General features: G+C 40.6%; 1 protein-coding gene across 1 annotated transcript in view; it reads right to left on the reverse strand.

Annotated features, from left to right (window-relative positions):
- Positions 1–22,142, reverse strand: part of LOC123504635 — a 383,953-nt gene that overhangs the window by 52,072 nt on the left and 309,739 nt on the right. The window contains 6 exon segments of the mRNA XM_045255348.1: positions 3,727–3,890; positions 4,895–5,109; positions 11,145–11,403; positions 13,011–13,205; positions 20,271–20,436; positions 20,790–20,902. Coding sequence (XP_045111283.1) covers positions 3,727–3,890; positions 4,895–5,109; positions 11,145–11,403; positions 13,011–13,205; positions 20,271–20,436; positions 20,790–20,902 — 1,112 coding nt within the window.

Consider the following 22,142-nt stretch of genomic DNA (forward strand, 5'->3'; position numbering starts at 1 on the left):
GAGCAGGAGCAAAATAGGAACACAAAACAACACAATACTTCAGCTGTTACACGAGACGAAAGAAACAGACAAACTAACTCACATGTTACTTGTTATTTGTACCTCTTTTCAGTCTCTGTCTGAGGCAATAAGAGGTGAAAAAAATGAAGATGTAGTAGTACTTGTATCTATGAAATATCGGTGTGCATGTACAAGAGAGTGGGAATAGTCCAAATAAGATGAATAGTGGTTTCTTGTTGGCTGTCTAAATAACTTTGTCAGGGAGTGAAAGGTGAAGAAAACGAAGATGGACTACTTGCATTTTAGACTTATTTGGTGCAAGGAGTAGTGGGAGTTGAAGTAAGAAGATAAATAGTTAAAAAAAAGATAGACAGGCTGATGCATTTCCTAGTTCCCCATTCAATAAGTCTCTGTCGACGGTGGAAGGTGCAAGAATATGAAGACAAGTACTCCTATTTTAGATATATTGGGGCAAGAAACAGTGGGAGCTGGAATAATACAATGGGCAATACAGAGGGACAGACTGACGCATTCCTTCTCGCTCCTTTCAATATGTCTGCGTCGAAAGAGCGATAAGCAAGAATATGAAGGTCTTGTTCTCTTATCTAATTTCCATATTCTGAAACACTTCTGTACTGCACCTCCTCACTTTCAGAAGGCTCTAGATGAAGTTACACCGTTTATTAATGTTGTGTTTACTATTCTGATGACATTTTAACGAGATTTCTACATTATTAACAGGAGAAACACTCACGACAAAGCTGCTAATCACCTCTGTCGTGGTGAGAGAGCAAAGCGTTTTTAAATACGAGCCAAACATCCATCACTACAAAACTAATGCAAGAGTTCAACAATAAGGCAAGAGATGGAGGCAGAGAGGCTGATGTATCCCCTATTACATCCCTAAAAATGTCTCTGTCACAGGAGAAGGAAGGCGCAGCGACACCAAGATAGAGTACTCGCGTCAAAGATTTATTGCTTCACACGGAGAGCGGAGAGGATGAAGGCTGCTGCTCGTATATCTTGACCCTGAAGGAGACTAAAGGATGTGTGATGGAGGGAGAAGACGCGAGATGTCTTCACGGCATTAATGACTCTGGCCAGTATTTGAAAACTCTTCTGTCTGTCTGTCTGTCTGTCTGTCTGTCTGTCTGTCTATCTGTCTATCTGGCTGTCTGTTTGTCTCTCTCTCTCTCTCTCTCTCTCTCTCTCTCTCTCTCTCTCTCTCTCTCTCACTGCAACCATTTTCAAGAGTCTCAGAGATGATTGCCGAGTTTTTTAAGAGTGTTTTTTTCTTGTTAATAATGTTGAAATATTTTAAATTTCACAAGAACTGTAAAAATACTCTTAAAAATCGTATGACTTTTAGAGCCCTCTCAAAGTAACGGAGGTGCGGCGCTGGAGTTTCACAATATAGTACAGATACAGAAAGACGTTGCTCATTTCTTCAGGCTTGTCAGTGTTCTTGGCTTCTCAGACGTTACATTTCACACAGCAGCTTATATTTTTTCGTTGATGATTTTAAATACTCTGATATGGTGAGAATTTTAAAGTTCTCTGATTTCCTGACGCGTTTAACCCCTTCAATAATGGGACTCATTTTTACCTTGGGATTTGTGTACGATTAGACCATTTTACTGACATTAGGAAGGACGTATGGAGGTCAGAAGATTAATAGCCACACTCTTCACAATTTCAATCCCTCACATAAGTTTCTGAAGCTGTATCAAATTGCCAAATAGTGAACAGAATGAACATGGAAATGCGTCATGGTACTGAAGGGGTTAAATTCCTCTAATACGATGGTAATTTTAAACTCTTTTCGTCTACTGACACACTTAATCCTTTGACTGCCACTTGATACACGTTTCCCTAATTAGCATCTTTACTTGTTCTGCAGCCACATTCAATCTTTAAACTGGGTGAAAATTGTAACATCTATTAATTTTTTTATACCAAGTTGGCTTTTCACGGGAATTTATGGGCTAAAGGGGATACTTTTTTGGGGTACTTCCTATCTCAAAGCCCATCCGCTAGGAAACCGTTGCCCCGAGTGAGGAAGCCCAACTTACACTCGGACCGTGGATAGGATTCGAATCCGTGCGCTTGGAGACCCCTCGGACCCCAAAGCACACATGGTTTCACTGTACCACGGCGGCCTCCAATTTTCACCTATAACTTTCTGGCAGATGCTTACTAAAATTTCCTGTATTGCATATGGTGCTGATAAATGTCACGTACCAAAGTAAAAAGTTAAAGTTCTCTGTTCTGCTGACAATTTGAAGATCTATTTAAATGCTGACAATTCTAAGTGCTCTCTCATCTACTAACAATTTTAATTAAGCAAAAAAAAAAAAAAAAAAAAAAAAAAGAAAGATAAAATAAAAAAATAAATATGAATAAATAAATAAACAAATACATAAACAGAATAAATAAATAACCAAACCTTCTTATTTATGTCTACTCAGCATTCTTAGGCTCTAACCTGCTACTGTTACTCCGCTTAGCCATGCAACATCCGCTCACTACATGACGCTTTCCACCTATAGGATGGATGGATGGATAGATTTTGGCTTAGGCGCCGCAACAGCAAGGGTCATCTGGTGCTGCTACAATATGTTAAAAAAAAAAAAAAACACACACACACATCGTAAAGGAAAAAAAAAAAAAATTAAACGTAATTAAAAACTATGAAATTAAAAGTATCTAAAAATACAATTAAAGGAAATAGAACACTAAAATACACATTATGAAATAAAATTCACAGATTCGGGAGAAGGCCAGCTTCCCCCAGGTCTTTCTACCTATAGCCTTCATATGAACCACACTCTATACATATGTTATTATCAGCAACGTATTTTTCTTCTTTATCTTTTCCTTCTTCTGTTATAGTACTTTTTTTCAATTTCCTCTTCTTGTTCTTCTTTCTTTCTTTTCTATTGGACGTTTCCTGCTCTCTTTTACACTGCAACACCACTAATTTCAAAACGGTCAAGTTGAGGTTAATTTTCTTCTTCTTTTTCTTCTTCTCCTTTTTTCTTCTTCTGTAATTCTACTTTTTTCTTTTTCCTCTTCTTGTTCTTGTTCTTTCTTTCTTTTCTACTGAACGCTTCCTGATCCCTTTTACACTGCAACTCAGCTATTTTCAAAACGCTCTTGTTGAAGTTACAGGGCTCTTAATTTTTTTCAAGGTTCTAGTGATATACTAATAATTTCTGTATTATTAGAAGAAAAGTCCTCTTGAAAAATCGAAAAATCATCTCTGTGGCTTTTGAAAATAGTTGTGGAGAGAGAGAGAGAGAGAGAGAGAGAGAGAGAGAGAGAGAGAGAGAGAGAGAGAGAGAGAGAGAGAGAGAGAGAGAGAGAGAGAGAGAGAGAGAGAGAGAGAGAGAGAGAGAGAGAGAGAGAGAGAGAGAGCAAAACGATTCTAAATATGGATCAAAGTTAGAGGCAAGGCTGATGGTGGCAAGAGCACGCGCGTGACAACCTGTTGCTGTGGTGCTGGTTATTCCCGCCGTGAATACCTGCAGGTGACTAATTAGAGGAGAGACTAATGAGATGCCACACCTGTGCACTAATGGAAGGCCTTGCAGTGTTGCGTTGGGAAGTTTGTTGGTGAATTGTGACTTTATAGGAATGGCGATGCACACACACACACACACACACACACACACACACACACACACACACACACACACACACACACACACACACACACACACTTGCCTCCACATAATCGAGGTCACACGCCGTCTTGCTGTGGTGGTCCCCTGTGGTGGTGGGCGGTGGTGTGGGCGGGTCCCATACCTTACCTTCCACGTCCTCACTCACGCCTGTGCCGTCCCCGCCCACTTCGAACACAGAGAACTGAAGCCACACTCGCTGGCCCTCTGTTGGCGGGGAGAAAAGTGGTGGTGGTGGTGGTGGTGGTGGTGGTCGTGGTGATGATGGTTTTACTACTACTACTGCTACTACTACCGATGGTGATGACATTAATAGTGATAACAACAATAGCAATAATAATAATAATAATAATAATAATAATAATAATAATAATAATAATAATAATAATAATAATAATAATAATAATAACAATAACAATCCTACTACTACTACTACTACTACTACTACTACTACTACTACTACTACTACTACTACTACTACTACTACTACTACTACTACTACTACTACTACTACTACTACTAAAATGATAATAACAACAACAACAACAATAATAATAATAATAATAATAATAATAATAATAATAATAATAATAATGATAGAAATAAAGATGATGTTGGCAATTGTAAAGTTATGTTCAGATCATGAAAAGAGAGCAGACAGAAAAGAGGAAATGAAGAAGAAGAAGAAGAAGAAGAAGAAGAAGAAGAAGAAGAAGAAGAAGAAGAAGAAGAAGAAGAAGAAGAAGAAGAAGAAGAAGAAGAAGAAGAAGAAGAAGAAGAAGAAGAAGAAGAAGAAGAAGAAGAAGAAGAAGAAGAAGAAGAAGAAGAAGAAGAAGAAGAAGAAGAAGAAGAAGAAGAAACGAAGAAGTAGAAGAAAAAAGAAGTAGAAGAAAAGATGAAGATAAAAAAAAGAAAGAAAAGCAAGAAAGAAAAATAAAACACAAAAAAAACAATTACACTAAAAATACAAAAAATAAACAACAAAAACAAAACAAGAGAGAGAGAGAGAGAGAGAGAGAGAGAGAGAGAGAGAGAGAGAGAGAGAGAGAGAGAGAGAGAGAGAGAGAGAGAGAGGCAGCGAGAAAGAAACAGTGAGAGTGAGAAAATATGAGTCTGTGTGTGTGTGTGTGTGTGTGTGTGTGTGTGTGTGTGTGTGTGTGTGTGTGTGTGTGTGTGTGTGTGTGTGTGTGTATCTGACAATCCACTCTTACCTGGGGCGGTGATGGTGGTGGTACAGTGGAGGTCTTGCAGGTAAAAGTGAGGGAAGTTTGGCGAGGTTAGTACTCCCTGGGGCTGCGTGAGGTGGTGGTCATGGCACTCAGACATATCCACTACACGCCACTCTCCCCGCACGCCAGCGCCGCCCACGGACTCATCGGCGTGGAAGGTGACCAGAGCTTCGTTACCTTGTGATACCCAGTCAAACCTGTGACGAAGGTAAGAAGTGGTGAAGTTGGTGGTAGTGGGGGTAATGGTGGTGGTAGAGGTAGTGGTTGTGGTAAGCTAGTATATGAAGAGGAGGAACAGAGTAAATGAAGGAGAGAGAGAAAGTTAGGAGAGAAAAGGAAAGAAGGAAGGAAGGATATGGTGGTGGTGGTGGTGGTACGTAGGTATGCAGGAGGGGGAAACTGAAGGAGGAAATGAGGAAAATTTAGTAGAGAAAAGGGAGAAAGGAAGGAAGGAAGGAAGGAAGGAATGGTAAGTAAGTATATGAATGGGAAGGAGAGGAAATAAAAAAGAGAGGGAAAGTTACCAAAGAAAAGGAAGAAAGGAAGGAAGGAAGGAAGGAAGGAAGGAAGGAAAAAATATAAGGAGGAAGAAAAGAAGTAAACAAAAACATTGAAGAAAAATCAAAAGGGAAGTGGAAGAAAGGAAGGAAGAAAAGAAGGAAGGGGAAAAAAATGATGATGGTTGTGGTGGTGGTGGTAGTATTATTTTAAAGTAGATTTATGAAGGAAAGAGTTAAGAAGGAAGAAATAAGGAAGGAGGGAGGAAGGAAGGAAGGAAGGAGAGAAGATAAGAGAATAAGGGAACAAAAAACGAAAAAAAAATGAAAATAATAACGAGAGACAAACAAATATAGAAAAAATAAATGAAAGAAAAAGAAAACTGAAACAAAGGAGGAAATAAAGTAAAGTAAACAAGGAAACAAGATACAAAGAAGAGAAAAGGAAGAGAAATTAAGAAAGCCAATTCATGAGCAAAAAAAAAAGAGTAAGAAGGAAGAAAAAAGAAGTGAAAGAAAATCAACAGAGGAAACGAAGGAAAGAGGGAAGGAAAGAAGGAAGGAGGGAAAATAGAAAGTTGGGGAAAAATGAGGGAACAGAAAACGAAAAAAAAATGCAAAAAAAATAATGATGAGAGGAAAACGTAAATTGCATAAGAGAAAAAAAATATAGTAGAAAACAAGGAAGAACTCAAATAGTGAAGTGAACAGGGAAACAAGAAAAAAAAGGAAGGAAAAAAGGAAGAGAAATGAAGAGATGAAAAAAGACAATAGGAAAATCACCAAATTCGAGAGGTAAATGGCAATAGTGGTGGTGGTAGTAGTGGTGGTGGTGAAGGTGGTGATGGTGGTGGTGGTGGTAATGGTGATAGCAGCAAAGAAAGAATACATCAGTTTCTAACACACACACACACACACACACACCAGTTCCCAATGTTTACCCACACACTATCCATACAATACCCACTCTCCTCCCTAACTCATCTACCCTCCCATCAACCTCCTCCCTGCCTCCTCCCACGCTCACTCCCACACACACTAAAAGCTATGAACATTGGCTGAAGTCCCTAAGTACATAATTTTGGAAGGTACCCAAATCATCATCCATATAAAAGGGTACATTACCGTGTGTGTGTGTGTGTGTGTGTGTGTGTGTGTGTGTGTGTGTGTGTGTGTGTGTGTGTGTGTGTGTGTGTGTGTGTGTGTGTGTGTGTGTGTGTGTGTGTGTGTGTGTGTGTTTATTCACATGATCAATTGTGCTTACTCTCTTGACGTTTTCAGGATACAATATTATTATTATTAGTAGTAGTAACAGTAGTAGTAATAGTGGTGGTAGTAGTAGTAGTAGTAGTAGTAGTAGTAGTAGTAGTAGTAGTAGTAGTAGTAGTAGTAGTAGTAGTAGTAGTAGTAGTAGTAGAAGTAGTAGCAGTCTCACACGTCCATCAGTCTTACTATCCTACTCCTTCTCCTCCTCCTCCTCCTCCTCCTCCTCTTCTTACTCCTCCTCTTACTCCTCCTGCTGACAAACTTCCTATAAATAAACCGTCTTTTTTATCCAAACAAATTACGTGAGGATGACAGTTTGGTGATCGGCTACTGGTAAACTTTCTGGATAATTAACGTTACTTTGGTGCATTTCTGGCGTACTGAAACTTACCTACCTGTGAAGGACTTGTTGAGCAGGATTGATGATGCTTTTTATCTCTCTCCTCCTCCTCCTCCTCCTTCTCCTTCTCCTTCTCCTTCTTTATTTCCTTCTGTCCTCCACCTGTTACTTTCTACCTATTCATTTATCTTTCTTCGTCATCTCTCTCTCTCTCTCTCTCTCTCTCTCTCTCTCTCTCTCTCTCTCTCTCTCTCTCTCTCTCCAACTGGATGTCTACCTTTTATCTCTCTTCCTCTTCCTCTTCCTGCTTCCTTCCATTCCTTATCACCGTCTGTCACCCAATTTCATCTCTCTCTCTCTCTCTCTCTCTCTCTCTCTCTCTCTCTCTCTCTTTCTCTTCTCACCCATCATATGTTTACAGTATTTCTTAACCTTCACTACTTTTTCCTTCTTCCTCCTCCTCCTCCTCCTCCTCCTCTTCTTTTTCTCCTTCTTCTTCTTCTTTTCTTCTTCTTCTTCTTCTTCTTCGTCTCCTCCTCCTCCTCTCCTTTGCGTGCCGAGTTGTTTTCTCTCAACACGAAGAAGAAATCGTGATTTTTTCCCCCTCGAGACTCAAAACAAACCGAAGAGGACAAAAATTCTGGGAGTCTCTTATATGATGGCCTGAAGTCTGTCTGTGTTTGTGACAATGTTTGTTTTACATTATATTTGTTCTGTTTCTGTGTGTTTGGCGCCATTTTTTTAACCCCTTCAGTACCGAGACACGTTTTCATATTTTCTTCTTACTCTTTGATGATTTTACACAGCTTCAGAAACTCATGTGGGGATTAAGATAGTGAGGATTCTGGGTATTATTCTTCTGACCTCCATAGACACTTCCTAATGTAAATAAAATCGTCTATTTGTACCCAAAAATCAAAGTAAAAAATCACGTCTCAGTATTGAACGGGATAACTTCTTCAGCACTGGAACCCTTCTTTACCATGAGTTTTGGGTGTGATTAGACGATTTTATTTACATTAGGAAGTATCTATGGAGGTTAGAAGATTAATGGCCAGAGTCTTCCCTATTTCAATCCCTTAATAAGTTCTGAAGCTGTATGAAATCACAAAATAATAACCTGAATGTATGGAAATGTGTCATGCTACTGATGCGGTTAAAAGGTGTTTTGTGTGTGTGTTAAGTATTGTGTGTGTGTCTTTCTTCTATATGTGATGTTTTTTTTCTTGTATGAGTGCGTTGTGTTATGCATGTGTTATTGTTTTTTTCACTGCAATGGTATCTTTTTGTGCGTTTCATGTGGTGTATGTGTGTTACGTGAAGCTTTTGCTTGAAGGGGTTAATATTATCAGTAATTCACCTGTTTTAGGCTTACTTGTGTAGGTTTTAAGGTACATATTTAAGTTGGTTCTGTCTTCGAGCAACATAAAATAGTAAAAACTGGAATAGGGTTACATTTTTCCTTTCCTTAATAATGTGTCTCATCTCCAAAAATTTAGGGGTTACGCACACACTCATTATTCTTGTGTGTGTGTGTGTGTGTGTGTGTGTGTGTGTGTGTGTGTGTGTGTGTGTGTGTGTGTGTGTGTGTGTGTGTGTGTGTGTGTGTGTGTGTGTGTGTGTGTGTGTGTGCCGGAGGTAGCTTTTCGTAAAGGACATTTAAGTATTCTGTTTCATCTTAGTAGAGAGAGAGAGAGAGAGAGAGAGAGAGAGAGAGAGAGAGAGAGAGAGAGAGAGAGAGAGAGAGAGAGAGAGAGAGAGAGAGAGAGAGAGAGAGAGAGAAATGGTTTGTACGAGATTTCTTTTCATTTTATTCTCCGCCGATTCATCTATTCATATTTTTTACACCCCATCCGTTTCTCTCTTTCTCTCTCTCTCTCTCTCTCTCTCTCTCTCTCTCTCCTACGGCCTCATCATTCCTCCATCCTCTTGTCTCTCTCCCCTGCATCCTCCTCTTTCTTTCTCTCCATTTTATCCTTAATTGATTTCTTTATCCCCTTTTTAATATCCTTCCTTCCATTTCTCTTTCTCTTTTTAATCTTAATTTCAGTCACTATCTATATATATTTAATTTTATACTCTCTACGCTCTTAACTAATTTCCTTTCTTCTTTTTTCCTTCACAACCTTTTTTCTCTCACTTTATCTCCATTATCTAATCCTACACTCTCTCTCTTCCTCTTTTTCCATCTCATATTTATACTTTCTTTCTTCACGTTTCTTCTCGTCCTCCTCATACATTTGCTTCTTCATCTCGTTTTCTCTCTCTCCTTGGCTACACTTTCATAATTTACTAACACCCAACACTCCTTCCTCCCACGCAACACTTCCTCTCCCTTTCCCGTTTCTGTCTACTTAACACACCTAAAGGAAACACTCGAATGTCTTATCCATCCAAAGCTGTTCATTATATCAACCTTCACATCTTCCCCACTGCCATAGCCATCAGTTCATACCACCGTAACCTGTCACTGTTATGTTATTGGGTTACTAATACAAGCTAGTGCAGAGTGAATGGAGATGGAAGGTTGATTAAGGATTTGCGAAAGAGTAAAGGAAGAAGTCTGTCAAATGTACGTATGTGGGAAAGCAGATTGGATAGAATAAGTCAGTAATTATCGCAGTAACAGTAGTACTATAGATTCAGTTCTGTTCGTTCTCCAGTTTGGTAATGCAAGAGTTAACCAGTCTTGTTAATCTTTCACTTCTTTCAATGCTTAACTACGAAGTTGTCTCCCTGTTGATGTACTTTTATTTTTTTTATCTTCCTGACTTCCCACTACTTTAACTGTAATTATTATCTATTTTCTCGCCTCCCTAGGACTTTATTTGTATCGAGGCACTTCCAGGACAAAACTGTAAAACACCTTTGGAACTTTCTGCTACACTATAATTTTTTCTGAAAGCGGCAATAATAAAGTGGGCTTTCCTCCGAACTATTTCGTTGTATGTAAATGTGTATGCGTCTTTAGCCAACCTCCTTCACACTCACATACAAAAAATAAGAGAAAAAGCAGATGGTAAAAATACACGAATCATCTCGACCACTACTGTGTGTATATATTATCACACACACACACACACTCACACACAGACACACACACACACACACACACACACACACACACACACACACACACACACACACACACACACACTACTAGCGAAGTGTTAGGGACGACGTGATCAAGACATCTAAGCAGCATACGTGATATGACAAAGCCCATCTTCATAATATCCTTCAGGTCGGTAATCAAGATAAGACTGGAAGTAACGGAGTCAGGGATAAAAGTTGCATAAAAATTAATTAAGAGTCAGTTTTTTTTAGTAGAATAGTTGATGGCTGGAGTAGACTGGAATAATTTGTTAGTAAAAAAGACAGTGTTGTATTCGAAGTGTTCAGAAGAGATTAATTTCTTTATAGTGATGAGAGACGAACATTGGTAGTATTTAAGACTCATCCATCCAGAAACTACTATGTGGAGATCTACTGCCTTCTTGCTTAATCTTTTACGTAGGCCTATATTCTTACACATTTCTTAACTCTCACAATAACTATTTCCCAAGGCTACAGAGATTAACAGTCAGTTTTTTTCAGTCTTTCACACTGGTCATGCAGAAGACTTATCACAAAATCATTAACCCTTTAAATACTGGAACACATTTTTACCATGAGATTTATGTATGATTAGATCATTCTATTTACATTAGGAAAGGTCTATGGAGATCAGAAGATTAATAAATACAGTTTTCACTATAAGTTTCTGAAAATCTATAAAATCACCAAATAATAAGGAGAATTAATTTGGGAACGCATCATGGTTCTCAAGGGGTTGATAAACATCTGTGAAAGTCTCAACAATTTCACCAAGGAGAATTAACTAAGCTGAGATGAGACGCCGAAACACTTAAAAAAAAAAACATACAAACCACAGTCACACATGGCCAACAAATAAGACACGAGAAACAGAACACCGTAACATGACTGACTGACTACAAAAACAACAACAAAAAAACAATAGGTAGGATATCATCTCGTAAACAAAACCACGTAACCAAGATAACACACTTCATATCCCTTTACTTCACGTCACTACTAACGTATCTGAACTTGGCTAATGTCACGTTACCTTTCCATGTGGGTGGTATGGCGGCCACAGTAGCGCACCATATCCTCCCCGGGGGCGCTCTGCAGGCCAAGATAGTCATAGAGGCAGCGGTCCTGGTACTCGAGATCCAGCTTGGTGAAGGAGAGGACCAGGCGATGGGAGGGCGGGCCGCGTAGAGTGGTGGTGAGGTGCAGGTTGTTCGGGTAGGGAGACGGGAAGTTTGGCGAGGTGAGGTTGCCGCCCTGACCCACCACGATGCGACTCTGCCGTTTCGGAGGGTCTGTCGGGGAGCGGGAGTGTGTTGGAGGGAGGTGGTGATGGTGGTGGTGGTGGTGATGGTGGTATGTGATCTCGTTGTGTGGTGTTTTTATGCTGGTTAATGATTAGTGGGGGTGATGACTGTGTGTAGCAGTAGTAGCAGTTATAGTAGTAGTAGTAGTAGTAGTAGTAGTAGTAGTAGTAGTAGTAGTAGTAGTAGTAGTAGTAGTAGTAGTAGTAGTAGTAGTAGTAGTAGTAGTAGTAGTAGTAGTAGTAGTAGTAGTAGTAGTAGTAGTAGTAGTTGTTGTTGTTGTTGTAGTTGTAGTAAGAGTAGTAGGAGTAGTAATATTAGTAGTAGCAGGAGTAGTAGCAGAAGTAGTAGCAGAAGTAGCAGTAGTAGCAGAATTAGCAGTAGTAGCAGTAGTAGTAGTAGTAGTTGTACTAGTAGTAGTAGTATTTGTTAATGTTGAAGCACTAGTAGTAGTAGTAAGAGCATTAATTAAAAGAAAGAAAAAAAAAGGCAGTTTTATCATCATTAAGGGTAACAGCAGCATTAGTGTCGAGTGTATCAGCCAGCAACGATGACGCAAAGCAGCTCACAAAGGGGAGAAAGAACGAAACTGTGAAAGAGCAACGGAAAAAGAAAAAGCATCGAAAAAAATAGTGATACAGGTTGTTACAAAAGGCAAAGAACGAGAAAAAGAAAGAAAGAAAATGTTTGTGGCAGAGAATGTGTGTTGATATCAGGGTTTTTTTTTTTTTTTTTGAGAGAGAGAGAGAGAGAGAGAGAGAGAGAGAGAGAGAGAGAGAGAGAGAGAGAGAGAGAGAGAGAGAGAGAGAGAGAGAGAGAGAGAGAGAGAGAGAGAGAGAGAGAGAGAGAGAGAGAGAGAGAGAGAGAGAGATGGAACAGAGAGAATTAGAGTCTTTCATGAAAATATTTTGTAGTAACTTCCTCATACGTACACACACACACACACACACACACACACACACACACACACACACACACACACACACACACACACACACACACACACACACACACACACACACACAGACACACACACACACACACACACCAAGGTTTACATTGCATGAGTAATAACATTTGTACACATCAGCAAACAAAAATGAGTTTAAACCGTGTGTGTGTGTGTGTGTGTGTGTGTGTGTGTGTGTGTGTGTGTGTGTGTGTGTGAGTTCCGTAAAAAAAAAAAAACTAACATACATATTTATTTAGGAGGAGAGAGAGAGAGAGAGAGAGAGAGAGAGAGAGAGAGAGAGAGAGAGAGAGAGAGAGAGAGAGAGAGAGAGAGAGAGAGAGAGAGAGAGAGAGAGAGAGAGAGAGAGAGAGAGAGAGAGAGAGAGAGAGAGAGTTATTGAGTATACAGAATTTAACGAAATAAAAAAAAAGAATTAAAGCGAACAAGCAATAATTACTATTACACACACACACACACACACACACACACACACACACACACACACACACGTGGCAAACTAACTAATGCAGAATCACGAAAAAAAGATAAAAAAGTGAGAGAAAAGAAAAACGGGGATGAAAAATGGCTAAAAGTATGACTGCAGCCTCTCTCTCTCTCTCTCTCTCTCTCTCTCTCTCTCTCTCACCTGGAACTTTTCTGGAACACACAAACCCGCCCGTCAGTTCGCAGTGGTGGGCGGTGAGGGTCATGGGCGGGTGTGGGCGTGGGTGTCGGTGTGAGGAGGACGCGGGCGGGACGGGGGCGTTTCCTCTTTCTTGCAGGCTGAGACACAAGGGTTGGGTGTCTCCTAGGGGGCGCGTCACTTCAACCCCGCCCATCTCTGAAATAGGGAAGGTGGTTTGGGTTAGGTCTCTCTCTCTCTCTCTCTCTCTCTCTCTCTCTCTCTCTCTCTCTCTCTCTCTCTCTCTCTCTCTCTCTCTCTCTCTCTCTCTCTCTCTCTCTCTCTCTCTCTCTCTCTCTCTCTTCTCCTTTTATCTTCTTTCGTTTTCCTCTTCTTTCCGATTCCCTTTCTTTTTCTTTCTCGTTAGTTTTTCGTAAATTTCCTGCTTACATGTCTGTCTCTTATATGTCTTCTGTCTGTCTGTCTGCCTGTCTGTCTGTCTTCTGTGTCTGCTCTCTCTCTCTCTCTCTCTCTCTCTCTCTCTCTCTCTCTCTCTCTGCCTACGTGAGCCAGTTTCCCAATATTCTTTTTACCCCTCTCTTCCTGCCTCCTCTTTCTTTACCTTCTCTCATAAAAAGTCAAGTTTTCAATCGTGCACATTTTTCAAGTCGTGCTTTCCTCGGCCTCTGCTCTTACCTAACGTCGAAAAGAATCAAATGAAAAAAATTAATCCCCGCTTTTGCTTCCTTTTTACTTTGCTCATTGATATTATGGAGTTCACATGTATATTTTATCGTCTATCATGTCATATTCAGTACATCAAAGCGTGTGGGTGCCTTCCTCTTCCTGTTTCTTTTCTTTCCTCCCCTCTCTCTTCTTCTTCCTCCTCCTCCTCCTGCTGCTCCTCCTCATTCTCTTCTTCTTTCTTCATTTACTCATTTGATGTTCCATTGTGTAACTTTCGGATACTTTAGGTAGTGTCGGGTGCTGTCCTTCTCCTCCTCCTCCTCCTCCTCCTCCTCCTTCTTCTTCTTCTCCTCCTCCTCCTCCTCCTCCTCCTCCTCCTCCTCCTCCTCCTCCTCCTCCTCCTCCTCCTCCTCCTTCTCCTCTTCCTCCTCCTCTTCCTCTTCTTCCTCCCTCCTCCACTCATTTAATACGTGTTCCTTTGTGTGGTAACGTTATTGTGAGAGACAACACAACACACACACACAATGGTGAGGAAAGTGAGGGGAACACCAGCTATGTTACCGCACCAGGGACTCACGACTCAGGCTCACCACGCTGTACTCACCACTTACTCATCTCCATTCATTATCACTTATTAATTCATCACTCATCATTCATAATTCATCACTATCATTCATTATCACTCAGTCACTCATTCGTTCACTATTATCATTCATTCATGACTCACGTCTCCTTATCACTTATTCATTCACCATTCACTGCTTATTACCACTGTTTATTTAGTCTGCTATTATAATTTGTCTATTTTTTCTATTATTATTACTCAAGCTTGTGAATTCAGAGCATGATTTCAAAAGGATGCAAAAATGAGCACTGGAGTTGTTTTACCGTAATGAGTTCTGTGTGTTATTTTTCTTCGCTACCATGACATGTCTTCATATTCATTCTGGTTAATATTTCGTGGTTTTGTACACCTTCAGAAACTCCTATGGGGATTAAAATAGTGAAGGCTCCGGTCCATTAATCCTCAGACCTCCATAGAACCTTGCTAGTGTAAATAAAATCGTCTTATCATACCTAAAACTCGTGGTAAAAATGCGTCCCAGTAATGAAGGGGTTAAGGATCACTATCATTACTGTAAATATGGTAAGGAAATATGTAAGGTAGGGTAAGTATCAATTTTCAAAGGGTTATAAGAGAACTGTCAAAAACTCGTTACACTTAAAACGGCCTCAATTTGAACACTTTTATTGCTGATTTCTGTTTATATATATGCTGGTTAAATGTCTCTTTTTGGCTTTTTTTTGCCTTGGTCGCCTTCTTCACACATAAAAAGAGTAAATAAGTGAAAGAAGTGACGTTGCAGTTAGTGGATGAGACTCGCAAGAAGACAATCGAGAGAATAGTGAATGCTATGTTTACGAGTCACAGAGAGATCAGAGCAGATAATATAACTAAAGCTTACGAGGAAGAATGTGATAAGTGAAGTATCAAATGGTTGTATTTCCTAAAGCGAACACGTAATGGGTAAAACAATACGGTTGAAGCTCACACGCAGAAAATGTAATATCGTCGACACTATGAAAATGAAAAAAAAAAAAATATGGTTGTAGTTTAAAAGAAGAAAATAGACACGTAATACAACTGAGCCTTGTGTGAAGCATGTATACTCAATAGAAATAATATATAGTTTGGCCAGTATTCATAAGAAAGAAATATAACTGATAAAAACTAATAGTAATAAAAATAATAATGATAACAACAACAACAATAATAATAATAAAATAATAATGATAATAATAATGAAAATAATAATAATAATAATAGCAGTAGTAGTAGTAGTAGTAGTAGTAGTAGTAGTAGTAGTAGTAGTAGTAGTAGTAACAAAAACAACAAGAGCAATCTAACATGCAAAATCTTAACAAAATCCACCACCATCTGTCTATTTGCCCAAAGTAATTTACACACACACACACACACACACACACACACACACACACACACACACACACACACACACACACACACACACACACATCCTGCAGCTCCATGCGGATTCACGAGGCGGAATGCGGGAAAAAGCAAGGTGATGATGCATCTGAGTTTCCTTTGCTTCTATGTATTTACTCATTAGAGAAGGCCGTGTCCTCATTGCCTCTTCCCGCTCCTTCGCCGTGAACACAAAGGAACAATAAAAAGAACAACCTGGAGCATACCTGTTGGTATTTCTGAAGGTGTCTGCTAAGTATGGTAAAGAAACGAGGGAAAGGGCAAGATAGAGGAAAAAGAGGAAGGCAATAAAGAGAGAGAGAGAGGTGAAAGACGAAAGGGAAAAGAATAGGATGAGTCAAATGAAAGCTCTTATTTAGGAACGTTCTTTTCTCTCGCCACTACTGCTTGTACTTTCAAATGCCACTGAGGTGACTAGCCGGGTTCTCACAATTGTTACTCATGTTAATTCGTTACTAGAACCGTCAAAATGCTCTTAGAAAAGTACGTAGCTTCAACTAGAATATTTTTTGAAGTAGTGAAGGAGCAGTGCTTTTGAGAATATGATGCTAAAATGAATGGATGTAGCAAAATATGTAGTAAGAACAAGGCAGGATCCGTATTTTGAAGCTTTCTGACCTCTCACAGCACTACGTATTCCCCCACAGGCCACAGAGATGATTGGGGGGTTCTTACCGGCGTTCCTTTCATTCTCGAAGCAGGATCCTCGTTGAACTATCGTTATAATGATAAAAAAATCCTTTGAAATCTTAGTAACGTCCACTATATAGAATCCTTGTTAAAAGTTGTCGAAATAAAACTGAAAGGAGAATTTTAATACAAGCGCTTGAATACCAGAAGAAAAAATAAAAATAGTGATGTTCCTTAGCTCTTAATACTCTGAAGCGCACGGGTTCGAATCCTGTCCACGGTCCGAGTGTAGGTTGGGCTTCCTCACTCGGGGCAACGGTTTCCTAGCGGGTGGGCTTTGAGAAAGGAGGTACCCAAAAAAGTATCCCCTTTAGCCCATAAATTCCCGTCGAAAAAGCCCACATGGTATAAAAAAAAAAAAAAACTAGAGTCCTTTTTGGAAATAGCATCGGTGTGGTGTAGAAATGTTTCAGAATACGAACTTTTTTTTTTCACTTAGTCCCGGTCAGACAGTAAGTGTCCTCTGTCCTCTGCCAATATTTGTTTCAGCGTTGCCTCACTCCGTCCTTTCCTCTGTGTTTGAATTCTATCTGCCTGCCGCGTGGATAACTCGATTTAGGGATAGGCAAAGCTGAGTATCATTCTCTCTCTCTCTCTCTCTCTCTCTCGATGTGAAGAATTCTCTGCGTAGTCGCTTTGTAATTGACTCCATTTTTTATTCTTCCTCGCTTTGCTTTACGCTGTTTTTGTTTCTTTCTCCCAGTTTTATTTCCTGCTCTATTTTCCCATGATCTAATAACACTTTAACATCATACATCCTCGCACTCATGTTACTGTTACTGCTACTGCTACTATTACTACTACTTCTACAACAACAACTACTACTACTACTACTACTACTACTACTACTATTACTACTACTGCCCCATTTCATTTCCAGCAGTCCCAACGTATACATGACTGTAGTTAATCTATTACCTCACCAATCTCTTTCCAATGCCTTCACTAGGATCGTCGATGCAGTAATATCAAGCAGTAGAATTAAAAATTACGTCTACTGGAACTGGGAACTCACAGGTGTCGTTGGTGACATGGGAATGGCTGCGTAGGAAACAGGTATTGGGGAGAGGCCGCTATGGTGAAGTGCACGGCGCTATTCTATCGGTGAATGACGGGCGGAGGCTACCGGTGGCTCTGAAGCGCAACATGAAATTTCCCGGATGGTCAAGGGCCCTGCTTCACGAGGCTCAGGTACTGCAAATTCTGGCGGTCGTGCCAGGAGTCCCTCAGTTGCACGGGGTGACGCAGACTGCCCCGCATGTTCTCGTCATGAGCCGCTGTCCAGGAGTTAGCATGATGGAACTGCGGCGGCGTGGTGAAATCCGTCTCTGTCTGACCGCTCTCCTGCACCTTTGCGATGTTCTTTCAGCTGTGCATGAGAGGCGCGTCAGCCACCGAGACCTACACGGAGGCAATATTCTTGTTAGCCTCAAGAACACGGATGCTGCCGTGGTTGTGTGGTTGGTGGACTTTGGAGAGGCAATGATATGTGCAGGAGGAGAGGCACTGAAGGAAGACGAGGCGCAGGTCAGAATGCTGGCGAGGAACACACTACGTGACGTACGGCAAGACACAGACCCAGACATATTCAGGCGACGCAGAAACGCACTCACATCCCTCACTAAAAACAGCCTCGGCCTCCACCAGATCTCATCCTTGATACACACCGTTCTGCGCCGCGCCCACTCAGACACAAGAGCCGAGCAGTTCACGGCCCTGTGACTTTCATATACTAAACTCCAGTGTCGTCGCGCCCACGCATCAATGACATCCTCCCATCGTGGGATAAGGTGTGTTTCAAGACTTTTGTCTTCAATTCATCATAAAAAAAATCCAATCATTTATCGAACAGGTTGGGTGAATACGTATATATTCATAGTTACTATAAGCATCTATTAAAATTCTTTTTCCTCACTAACTCTGCTTTTTCAAATGAACAGATGAATAAAAGAAAGTAGTTGAAGAAGAGAGCGTCTGACATCCTGGAAGCATACAAAAAAGGCACGAACGGCAAGGAACTCTAGAACTCACTGCTTGTGTCTGTATTTCCAACTTGAATTCTTTAAGGAGGGAAGTTTCAAGATAGCTCTCATCTAATATATGCAATTGTCCCATTATACTTTTCTTTCGAAACAGGCAATAAAAAATTTGATTGCCCTTTGCCAGTGGAGCCCCTATATTACAAAGAAACAGTAAAAAGAAAAAGAAAAACAAAGTGGAGAAAGGAAAGAACGCGGAAAGAGAGGCAGGGCAGATGTAAAGCAAGGGCTCTTCAACCAACACACGCCTACCAACCTCGTACACTTGTTGGAACTGACGAGGAGGCGACGACGACACACTACACAGATATAATGCTTTGTTGTCACCATCCGTGTGTGTGTGTGTGTGTGTGTGTGTGTGTGTGTGTGTGTGTGTGTGTGTGTGTGTGTGTGTGTGTGTGTGTGTGTGTGTGTGTGTGTGTGTGTGTGTGTGTGTGTGTGTGTGTGTGTGTGTGTGTGTGTGTGTGTGTGTGTGTGTGTGTGAATTCCCTACTCTTGCACTTTCTCCCTCCTCTCACTTCACAGCTCAGTCTTCCCAGTCAAACACAGGAGAGCCGATCACAACAGCTTCCGCGCGCCTCACTGCCTCGTACGGTACTTTGCAACACCGCCTCCGTCCACCACACCTGCGCCCTCCTGCTAATACTCATACTCAGGCAGCACACAAAACAACTCTACTATATGTAATTCAGTATATTTCGAACTACAATTTTGTTTCATATAGTTTGCGTAATTAATCTGCTGAATTTATGGAAGTGTTAATGCTATCAAGGTTGAACACGCCAGCAAACATTCCGTGTTATAATGTACTTCAATATGTTCTTGCGCCACGGTTCATACTCGTCCTCTTCTTGGCGCTTCAACTATACTGCTTAATAGGCTCTGTTAAGACAACCATCGAAAATTTAAGGATGTCTTGAAAGCTCCCTTTTCAAGCAGATCAAATCATAGGAAGATGGAAATACATAAGCAGACAGAATATTTCAGAGTTTACCAAAGAAAGCGATCAGTGGTTGAGAATACTACTTAGCTCTAGCATTAGAGAAAAAATAGTCTTGTACAGTGAGGCAGAGGAGGAGGGGGAAGGCATGCAGTTAGCAAGATGAAAAGATCAGTGGGCATAAAAATAGCGGCAGGAGATAGTAAGAGATACAATATTGCGGAGATGAGAAAAGGGGTGAAGACAGTTATTTAGAAGAGAAAAGTTGGTAAGTCGAAAAGCTTTTGATTCCATCTTTTCTTAAAGAGCAGTATGACTGTAACTTCTCAAGCATGACTCTAATTCATATGTATATCGAATTACCTCTTCTAAAAGCAAAAGAAGCAAAGGAAAATGGTAGAAAACAAAGAATCTTTTTTTTTTTATCAATGAAGAAAACATTCGTAAGAACTAGGCTAACCTTCCTCGTGGGGTTTGGGAACACTCGGATTGAGAGCAGGAAGTGTTTAATAATACGAGGTAATATCAGCGCAGAATCTTGTAGAGCCTTCCTTCCTTTCAACAATACGCGAGAGTCATCTTGCCATTGTGCTGAGTGAATAAAATAGTGAACTTCCCTCCCCACTGACGCTCTCCTTCCATCCCCCCATCCATGGCATGTGAGGTGAATGCCCTCTCGCCTCTCGCTGGAAGACACTTCAGCTCTCAGCCAAGTGAGATAATCATGTCACCGGGACGCACCTCGTTAAACCACTAGCTCGAACAACACTGAAAACTTTACTGTCAGTGTGTGCATATCATACATGTTGAAACATTCACATTTCAACGACGACGAAAACAAAAACAAAAACAAAAACAACAACAAAACAACAACAACAACTACTACTAGTACTGCTACTGCTATAAACCTCCCTCACCTGTAATATTAAGAGGATTTCCGTCGCTCCAAGTCCAGGTGTGGGCGTGTGGGCGTAAAGAGCCGCCCACCCAATAGTGTCGGCCGCCCGTGTAGTCTGGCAGGGCGCGCAGCTGTTCCCCAAGCCACCTTGCCACCTCTTTGCTGCTCACGCGTGCCAGCTGACCCTGTTATCCACAGAAAAGAAGATAAAATTGATTAAAATAGGATAAGATGATTAAAAAGATGACAAAAAGGAAAATATAGTTCCAGAGAGAGAGAGAGAGAGAGAGAGAGAGAGAGAGAGAGAGAGAGAGAGAGAGAGAGAGAGAGAGAGAGAGAGAGAGAGACAGAGTTACGAGGAAATAACTAAACGTTAAGAGGGAGGAGAAATGAGAGAGAGAGAGAGAGAGAGAGAGAGAGAGAGAGAGAGAGAGAGAGAGAGAGAGAGAGAGAGAGAGAGAGAGAGAGAGAGAGAGAGAGAGAGAGAGAGAGAGAGAGAGAGAGAGAGAGAGAGAGAGAGAGAGAGAGAGCTACACACCTGCATGTCCCGGCAGATGTGTGTGGCGGTGGCCCAGGACACGTGGTTGAAGGGCACAACCAGGTAGCAGTGGTCTCCCAGCCTCACCTCCCGCCCGTCACCGCACCCGCCGCCTGCACGCACGCACAGACACACACAGACAGACAAAGAAATGGATAAGTGAATGATTAAATACATAAGAGAGAATAAAATGGAATGAATGAATGAAATGAAAAAATGAATAAATAAAAAATATGTAAATAGAAATGCATAACAGATACATGAATAAGAATGAAATAAAGGAATCAATAAATGAATTAACAGATCAATAAAATAAGTCAAGAGAATAAATTTGTATGTAAAGATGAATAAATATACAAAATAAATGAGAAACAAAAATAAATACCAATAGATTAATAGATAAATAAGTAAAACAAAAAAGTAATAAGCAAGAAAACAAAATGAAAGTGGGAGAGAAAACAGAATACAATATCAATAAATCAAATAAGTGTAATTATAACATTTCTGCTTACTATCATTGTTATCATCATCATCATCATCAACGCCCTCATCATCATTGTCCCCTCAAGCGACGATCTTCCATGAATCCTTCCCATCTCCCTACCGCTCCACCCTCCTGCCTTTCCAATCCCTTACTTTCAGCTAGCCTGTCCTCCCCTCACCTGCTCCATCACGGCTCTTCTTTGATATCCCTGAGTGATTTAGTTTTGGTGTCAGATTTTAATTACGTTTCAGTTAATTTTCTTCAGTCTATATAAGGTTTAATAATTTAACTGTTCGTGTTTATACAATTTTCTCACTCTTTTTTTTTTATTTATACCATGTGGGCTTTTCACGGGAATTTATGGGCTAAAGGGGATACTTTTTGGGGTACCTTCTATCTCAAAGCCCACCCGCTAGGAAACCGTTGCCCCGAGTGAGGAAGCCCAACCTACACTCGGACCGTGGACAGGATTCGAACCCGTGCGCTTGGAGATCCTTCAGACTCTAAATTAGTACACATGGTTCCACTGTACCACGGCGGCCCCTGTGTTTTTATTTTACATGCAATTTCGTCGTGTCATTGCAGAACTATTCTCTTTATAAGTATTGTGAATTTCCTGTGGGCTTTACTGCAAAATATTCATGATCTGCTTGTCAAGACTGTCCTGGTGTACTTCAAACATCGATAATGCTTAAAATGTATTCCTATGGCTAACAAACCTGTCTCTGTCTATGTACCTTTCTAATCCCACCTTTCTTCCCTCCTCTCCTTCCTTGTACCGCAACCAAACACAAAGATGAGATGAAACGCGAAAGAAGAAGGATATGGAAGACAGATAAGTGAAGAAGGAAGTGAGATAACAATAGGAA

Source organism: Portunus trituberculatus, chromosome 16, assembly GCF_017591435.1.
Source record: "Portunus trituberculatus isolate SZX2019 chromosome 16, ASM1759143v1, whole genome shotgun sequence".
Lineage (NCBI taxonomy): Eukaryota > Metazoa > Arthropoda > Malacostraca > Decapoda > Portunidae > Portunus > Portunus trituberculatus.